The 9341-nt window shown below is 35.8% G+C and overlaps 1 protein-coding gene across 1 annotated transcript in view; it reads left to right on the forward strand.

Annotated features, from left to right (window-relative positions):
• Positions 1-9341, forward strand: part of LOC137649393 (probable Na(+)/H(+) antiporter nhx-9) — a 473554-nt gene that overhangs the window by 364983 nt on the left and 99230 nt on the right. Inside the window, exons 17-19 of the mRNA XM_068382378.1 lie at positions 3405-3505; positions 4652-4798; positions 6895-7162. Coding sequence (XP_068238479.1) covers positions 3405-3505; positions 4652-4798; positions 6895-7162 — 516 coding nt within the window. The remainder of the gene's footprint in view (positions 1-3404; positions 3506-4651; positions 4799-6894; positions 7163-9341) is intronic.

Consider the following 9341-nt stretch of genomic DNA (forward strand, 5'->3'; position numbering starts at 1 on the left):
AAGAGAGACTCCTAGCTGGAATAAAACAGCCTTATGAAGGAGAAGGCATGAATTAAAATTAACTGCATACCTCATATTACTAGCAGGATGGTACTGCCCGGGGAGATCTGAATGCTTAGGATGGTCAGAATTATGCAAAATCCTATGTGACTTGCATAACGAACTAACTGAATGACCTTGCAACAAATTAGTATGTACATCAGTAAAAATAACTTTTATAGACCGCAAGTTATTGTCCAACAAATTAAAATGAGATTCATTAGCCGAAGACCAGAGAGAAAAACAAAACTCGAAGCAAAGTAGAATTAAGTAGATTGATCACCTAAAATCCTAAAGACTTTATCAAAGAGCCAATTTTGTTTTTGCAGTTGAAGAAGAAACTGACCGAATATGTTTCGCAAAAGTGAATTTGTTATCAAGAATCACACCTAAACTTTTTAAAGTCATGTAAAGTTAAAGAAACATTATCAACCTTAGGTCTGGATGTTGAGGAACCACAGTCCTCGAGCTACTTACAATCATCATTTGAATTTTGTTAGGGTTCAATTTAATCCTCCATAGTTAGAACCATGTATGTATGCATGTATGTATGTATGTACAGTATGTATGTATGTATGTATGTATGTATGTATGTATTGTATAATATCACAGTTTCACTCCAACGCCATGATGAGGTCTTAAGATTTTGCTGTAACCCATTGTCGCTGTATTAAGACTCATTTCCTATGGTTTGGTAAAAGCCATTGAAAGTTATTTTTGGACGTAGTTTTCAGCTCAATTTTGAGAAAGGAAATCATTAAGAAGTTTCGAATAAAGGCAATTTATCTTTTGACAATGTGTGAGACAAGAAAACCGGTAGATTTTAAATAAATGCTTGTATTATGAGAGAGAGAGAGAGAGAGAGAGAGAGAGAGAGAGAGAGAGAGAGAGAGAGAGAGAGAGAGAGAGAGAGAGAGAGAGAGAGTTTAATTAGGTTTTCCAGTTCTTTCGAATGGGGAAATTTTCGGTGTCGTATACTCGTGTTCTAATAATCCAATTTTTTCCCCCATCGCCAGATTAATTTAACGCAAGGGCTAATGGGATGGCAACATAATTTCACCCATCTAGCCAACGCCCGAAAGAAACTAGTAAAAGAAGGGAGATGATTATAGGGTGGGAGTTTGATAGTTGAAATATAATATTATAAATGACGAGTAAGGGAACCCCGGCGCATGATACTTAAGTTTGTACGGAAAGAATTCGATCAACGAAATGGGGTCTAAAGTTTGAAGCTCTCCTTTCCGTGTATGTATTTCTTATTAAGGATTTCCAGCAGCTGAGCCTGTAGAAAGGAGAGTGAGAGGAGCCAAAGAAGAAGAAATTTGTAGGTTCGATGTTCATACTTGGCCTTCGCTATTTTTCTCGCGGTAAGAGCAATTTAAGAGGATGACTCCGGATACGAAAGCTAATGCAGTTGAATGTCAGACGGAGACATCTAAATGTTTAAAGGTCACTCATGAATGGCAGAGGAGAGGGGCAGGACGATGTCCTAAAGGCTAACCATATATACATATGATCAGCGCCCAAGCCTCCTCCCCTTCAAGGTATGATAGGGAGGGTCAGGAATGGCTGCTGCTGACTCAACAGGTAGACCTATAAACTTCCCCTAACTGCTCTCCCTAACTCACAAGGTTAGTGAGGTTGCAGACACCACTAGAAGCTATCTATTTTGAGTAGTCTCGAAATCCCGTCAAACATATTACTAGGCACGGACGTTTTCTGGAAGCTACCACAACCCTAAAGCCGAAGTAGAGTTTCAGAAAGGATAAAGGAAAATATTGTATCATGGTTACAAAATCCTGATAGGGGTTCATGGTTGGAGCCATCTTGTCAACAAAAAAGGTTTGTAGTTAATTAACCCCCTAAGGTTGTGGTATGGGAGATTAGATATGAATTCTGTTTTCATCAAGAGGAGAAGGAGATGGGAAAAGTTTGGTAATTCACGGGTAAATACTTGAAGATTTTCACGTATAATATTACAGGCCTCCACTTGGGATTTTTTTTCAGAAAAAAATCATAGTTATAAAAGAAATAAAACCCCCTCGTGGTTGGAGATGTTGATGGCTGGAATAGTTTACTAAAACGTGTTAGAAGACAGTCATTGGTAAAGAAAACTACAAGGTTATTATTCACAAGGAAGATTACCCATCTTGGATCCTTCATCACTTTTAATAGCTTACAAGTATCCTTTAGCTATCACCTTCTCAACAAATGCAACTTTTCTTCAGGCTTCTTTTATGTGTGACCAGGTATTCTTAAAGGCTTACATATTATACTACATCCTTCTAAGTCCTTCCCGAACCCCCTCTCTTCCCCCCATTCCCCATCCTTCCTACCTTCTCCCCATTCCTCATCCCCTCCTCCCTTCCCCCCTTTCCATTATACAGCTTTTCTTTGCTTCTTCCTGGGGTCTCCTGACATCCCTTCCCTCACTCCCTCCCCTTCCCCTCTCTGTCGTTAATGGCACTGTTCTTTGGTGAGCCGTTGTATATCATCCTTTGTGTTCTCCTTTCTTCTCCTATCGTTGGAAGAAGATCCCTGCGGACTCCTTTCTTTCCGCTCGTTTCATTTTTTCCAGAGTACGAACATTTAAAAAAAATACTTCCTGTATTATATTCATCGTGTGATTTTTCCAGTGTTATGAAAATTAACATTGCAATTTGCCTTTCATGTAGTCCTTTATTATTTATTCAATTGTGTATATAATATTTTGTTTATTTGCTTTTAATGTTTGTTATAAGTCAGTTCATCGAGGACCAGTCACAGTTCCCTATTTCACAATTAGATAAATGGGAAGAAGAGAAGTTCATGTGGGATGTGTAATGAGTCTTCAAGTTCATACAATAGGAAGTTTCCAGGTCTTTGTACCCTCAGATAATGATATTCGATACGATTTTCTTAATTTCTTTATCCAAGAATTGAATGTCTCATTAGTGATGAAATATTATCAGGAAAATGTATATAGTAAACAGAAGCTAGGACGTAAGGTATCATATCGTACATTTTCATAGACTACTTGGAGAATACACACACAATGGATTTCATGTGAGTTTTGTTCCCACAAATCACAAATAGTTAAAAGAAATTAGCCGTGAAGAAAATGCATCGGGAAATAGGCAATCCTCATTGGTTTATAAGCCCCAATGATCACTTTTGCTCTACCGCCAAGCTTTGGATTTCTCTTCATGCTTCTGTTTTACCTAACTTGCAAGTTTTCTTTATTTTCTTTTACTTCTTCAAGCCAAGAATACAGAGGACCAAAGCTGTCCCTTTTATTAGTCCCTGGAATTTTAGATGATTAAAATATTCTTGTGTTATTGTGCCGTTTTAAGCTTGTGTTCAGAAGACGACCATTTTCTTTACAGGCTCTCATGATCTATTACAACGATAAATACTTGAAAAAATGGCTCGTGAGTCCTTCTTGCGAATCCAAATTGCAGAGACTCTTCGAGAAGATTGCAATATCGTAAGTATTTCGCACTTTTCCTTCTCCGATTTCATGAACGGGTGAAGGGCTTTCATAATGGAGAAGACTAGCAACTTGAACTTGGGGGCTAAGACGAAGTCTATAGAGGACCCGTCTCTATTTATTCGGGACAATCTGAATCAATAAACCAACCAACATGATTCTCGGAACGTGTTCTTAGTAAGATCAAATTTAACTAGGCTTTGTTAATGAAGATTTTATTAAATATGTAGAGCTTTTGCAATGGATTGAATATGCAGGAAGATATATTTCACTTGACCTAGTGGTAACGGAGGCTATTTGCAAAACTATGTAACGCAAGAAAAGAATAGTATCTGGATTTAATAAAATCTCATTCAAATTCAATGATCCAATAATGATATCGTGTTCACGAATACGAAAAGTTTCTGCATTGAAATACGTTTAAAGTTACAATTATTATTTCTGCTTAATAAAAAAAGAACCAATTATTTATGTGTTTACGAATTCACATCAAAAGAAATACATGGCAAACAATGGATGCTCTTCGTTTTCTTTGATTCTATTAGATGGGGGACATTGTTAAACCTTTTTTTTTTCTTTTTTTTTCTTTGTATTTCAATCTTCACAACTCTATTATTACCAAATGTCATTGAGTTTGAGTGGATATTTTTGTATTAGGACCACTCAAAGAAGAGATCTTAGGTATGGTATAGCAGTAATTATTACCCATAAAACACTAATGGTAATCCGTGAACTTTAATAAAGCAGCGATTTATAGTGAAATCGGATGGTTAATCAAATGAATTTGAAATAAAATGAGGAAATAAAAGTAATTCTGTAGGTAAGGTAGTTACGGTTGGCCACATTTCAACATGAATAATTGATTTAAGATGATCACTGATTTTCAGTAAACATTGTATTTTCATATTTATGATAAGTAAAGTGTTATAATCATGTACAATAGGTCATCTGAAGTTCCACTTCAATACACATTTTTAAAAAAACATATAAGATTAGGCCATATTTAATTTTGATTCTGATTGATTATAAGAACAAATATAAATGGTATAAACATTTTTTTAATGAGTATTCAACTCGCATAGATTTACTTATAATCTTTTAATAACTGGAACTAATAAAGATTTGCCTTGCACAAAATCTCAGTGAGCACTACGCCCACCTTTACGGGCCCGTGGCCATGATTGAAGATCACGTGAAGCCCCTGTGCAAGGCCGAGACAGCAAGAGCCAAAATGGTACGAGCGTCTTCGCTCTCACCTTCGATCAAGGAGCAAGCCATGTTGGAGCCAAGGTGAGTATTATGATTAATATCGATTTCAACAGAAGTAGTAATAGTAGTGTAGCGAGAGGGGTGTGAGTTTGAAGAGGATTTATAGAAACGCTTGTTGTATTACTATTTATATCATGATTACTGTCCCTGTTCATTTGATTGTTACTCATAGTAGTGATATGGTAGCAAGAAGAATTTAATGTAACGCTAGTTATATTGCCAACTGTCTAGAGGTTGATCTCATTATTCGCATGCTTGCTAGGTGTAGTAGTTTTAAAAAAGAAGTTTATAATAAAAGTTGAAGAAGGTTTTAAATTTAAATTCAACGGTAATGTAAACGAATACATTATTATTATTATTATTATTATTATTATTATTATTATTATTATTATTATTATTATTATTATTATTATTGCTACAACCCTAGTTGGAAAAGAAGGATTCTGTAAGCTTAGTAGCTACAACAAGGAGATTAGCCCAGTGAGAAAAGGAAACAAGGAAAACTAAAATATTTCAAGTACAGTAACATTAAAATAAATATTTCCTATATAAACTATAAAAACTTAACAAAACTAGAGGGAGAGAAATTAGATAGAATAGTGTGCCCGATTGTGCCTTCAAGCCAGAGAAATCTAACCCGAGACAGTGGAAGATCATAGTACAGAGGCTATGGCATTACCCAAGACTAGAGAACAGTGGTTTGATTTTGGAGTGTCCTTCTCCTAGAAGAGCTGCTTACCATAGCTAAAGAGTCTCTTCTACCCTTACCAAGAGGAAATTAGCTACTGAACAATTACAGTGCAGTAGTTGACCCTTTGGATTAGGAAAAATTGTCTGGTAATCTCAGCGTTGTCAGGTGTATGAGGAAAGAGAAAAATCTGTAAAGAATAGGCCAGACTATTTAGTGTATGTGTAGGCAAAGTGAAAGTGAACCGTAATCAGAGAGAAGGATCCAATGAAGTACTGTCTGGCCATTCAAAGGAACCCATAACTCTCTAGCGGTAGTATCTCAACGGGTGGCTGGTGGCCTGGCCAACTACTACTTATTAACATAATGTTTTGTTTGAGATAATCATAATCATAGACTCTCTCTCTCTCTCTCTCTCTCTCTCTCTCTCTCTCTCTCTCTCTCTCTCTTACATTTACCTAGTGGAGTTTGTTGGAAGTGATCAAAGTCTCTCTCTCTCTCTCTCTCTCTCTCTCTCTCTCTCTCTCTCTCTCTCTCTCTCTCTCTCTCTCTCATTCATACTTTTGGCCTAGTTGACTGTTTGTTGGAAGTGAAACAACTAGGAACAAGACCAATAATACTACAGTTATAGCTTTCCTCCCAAGACTCAATGTCAATCACTTCACCATTAGTAAGGCCATAGGGATAAATTGAAGGCTTAAGGCCACATGCCAGAGAAAGAAAGTTACATTTATAGACATTTGGGATGTTTTCTACTCGCAAGAAAAATTTATGCAAAAGAGACGGAATACACTTTAGAGAAGAAGGTAAGAAAGTGGAAGGAAACCAACTTAGCCTCCGCCTATACAATTACTTAACACAGTAGACCAAGAACAAACTAGACCCTTAGAAAATCCTCCAACAACAAATGGAGGAAATTTGGCTGAAAACTTGGATAACGCAGATAAAAGTACAAATAAAACACTAGTAATCAAGGAAACTAGCAAAGCCACAGAGGAAGAGAAAAAAGATAGAAAATTTCCTCAAAGTGGCACAATGCAATGCTCAGTCAATTAGAAATAAATGGAAAACTCCAGATCAATGATAGCTAGTGAAGAACATGATGTCATCGGCATTACCGAGACCTGGATTCAAGAAAAAAAAATAATTTTATCGGAGAGTACGGAATCCCAGGTTTCAAACCCCTCCCCCAATATATATATATATTATATATATATATATATATATATATATATATATATATATATATATATATATATATATATATATATATATATATATATATATATATATATATATATATATATGGTTAATGCTCTATGTTGAAAATCACTTAAACCCCATAGTAATTGAAATACAAACCGAAGGCGAATTGGCAGGTGCAAATGTTAACACCATAAAATAACATGTCCATGCCAGTAATTTACAGACAACTTCATCAAACACAAGAACAGGATGAAGAGCTGCATAGACAGTTTGGACAAAAAGTTAACAATAAGCTAGCTCTCATAATGGAAGAATTCAATGCAGCATTAAACATGGACGCTATGAATTCTACATCAAACGTAGATGGACATAGGCTACTAGAATTTGTCAACAACGAATTCTCTTATCAGTGGGTTGATAAACCAACCAGGAGAAACAATATACTAGTTATTGTGCTAACAACAGAAGAAAATTCAGTATCCAGTGTTTCAGTAGGCGAAAATATTGGGAAAAGTGACCACATAATAGTCAGGTTTTAGGTAAATATTCCTCATCTAAAAGAATGGAAAATTTAAAAAAAAAATTAGTCTACAACGTAATAACTGTATAAAACTGAAGGAATACACCAAGAATTTGAATTACGACTTAACAGGGGACATAGATACACAATGGTACTCCTTTGTAAAAATATAAAGAAAAAATGATCAAATGTATACCGTATAGAAAATTTTACCAAATGGAACTCCACAACCTAAGTGGTTCAACAGAGAAATAGCCAATACAATAAGAAGTAGGGCCAGGAAACAAAAATCATTAGGTCCACAGCCTTCAATTCATGAAATTTCCGAGCACAAGAAGTTAAGCCCAAAAGTTGATAAACTAGTTAGAAAGGCCAAGATCAATAAAAATAAAAGACTGCTTCAGCTAGTAGAGAAAACCCAAAATTATTTTTTGCATACTGTATGTAAATAGCAAACTAATAAAAAATATTAGCCCATTACGAGACTCGGAGGGTAATCTTATAACCAATGATTTGGAAAAAGCTTAAATGATGAATGCCTATTTCACCATTGTTTTCACTTGGGAAGAATCAACAACCCTCTCCGAACCAGCTATGAAATATGAACGGCTACAACCATTAAATAGAATCCACCTTTGCAATGGATGATGTCAAAAAGAAAATAAAAGCACTCAGTTTTTCTAAGGCAGCAGGTCCAGATGATATTCATCTACAAGAGATTATAGAACTAGAAGAGGAGATAAACCCACACTTTTATAAAATGTTCTGAAAGACAGTCAACGAAAAAAATGCACCACAAGGATGAAAACTAAACAATGGGCCTCCAATGTATAAGAAGGGGCCAAAAGAAGAACTTGCCAGCTACAGACCAGTATGTCTAACTTCAATGCCTTGCAAAATATTTGAATCAATTTAAATATATTAAATAGTAGAACATATAGTGAAAAAAAAAACCAATTTCTTGATAAACAGCCAACAGGGTATTAGAAAAAAGATGTGTGACAAATCCTTTGGAATTTTTCCACACCATGTTCAGCATTTATGACGAAAGCAGGGCAATAGACAGGTTTTCAAAAGGCATTTGACAAAGTTCCTCATAGAAAATTTAATGTCTAAATTAGAGAACTAGGCATGATTGACTAGCCAGCTGATTGGATAGAGGATTTACTTACAAAGAGAAAACAGAGAGCTGTAATCAATGGAGAAGCTTCTGAGTAGGCAGCAGTTAAAAGTGGAGTACCTCAAGGGTCCGTCCTTGGCCCATTACTATTTCTGATATACATTAACAACATGGATTTGGGATTAACGAGTAGAATAACAAAATTCACCGACGATACTAAATAAGGCATAAATGCTGCGAATTCAGAAGACGTAGAAGCCTTAAAAGAATATCCAATGAAGCTAAGAGAATGGTCCAGGAAATGGTAAATGCCTTTCAACTGTGGGAAATGTGAAGTCATGCAAATAGGTTATAGTAACCCACAGTCAGATTAATAACTACTGGGTATTGAAGTAGAAAGTGTGGACCAGGAGGAAGATCTCAGTATTATTATCAGCAAGGATTTGAAGTTCACCAAACAGAGCATAAAAGCTAAAAAGAAAGCACAAAAACTTATAGGTTACATGAAGTGACAATTCAAATACAGAAACAGACACTGTACTACTGCGGTACACCATCTACAATACAAAGTCCAATTCTGGGCTCCAAGTAATCATAAGGATATAGATAGACTGGAAGCAGTAAAGGCTGTGGCAAACAAACTAATGCCATCACCAAGGCAATTTAGATATAGACAGAGGATAGAACGTTTGAGCTTATTCGATCTGCAAATACAACGACTAATGGGACAGTTAATAGAGGCATTCAAAATTCTTACATAAATGACAATTGTAGATTACCACAATCTATTCACTCATAGCACAAATCAGTACAGAGGTAATGGATACAAACTGGAATTGAAAAGAGACAGCACTCAATGTGGCAATTTCTTTACATACACAATAGGAGATATTCGGAATAGACTTCCAGCGGATGTAGTAAACAGTAACACGGCAAACGGGTTCAAGAATAAGTTAGACAAGATCATAAGAACTCTCTGAATGCTTAAACTAAATCTCTCTACCAAAGAGCATATGGAGTCTCCACGGAT

The sequence above is a fragment of the Palaemon carinicauda genome, chromosome 11 (assembly GCF_036898095.1).
Source record: "Palaemon carinicauda isolate YSFRI2023 chromosome 11, ASM3689809v2, whole genome shotgun sequence".
Classification (NCBI taxonomy): domain Eukaryota; kingdom Metazoa; phylum Arthropoda; class Malacostraca; order Decapoda; family Palaemonidae; genus Palaemon; species Palaemon carinicauda.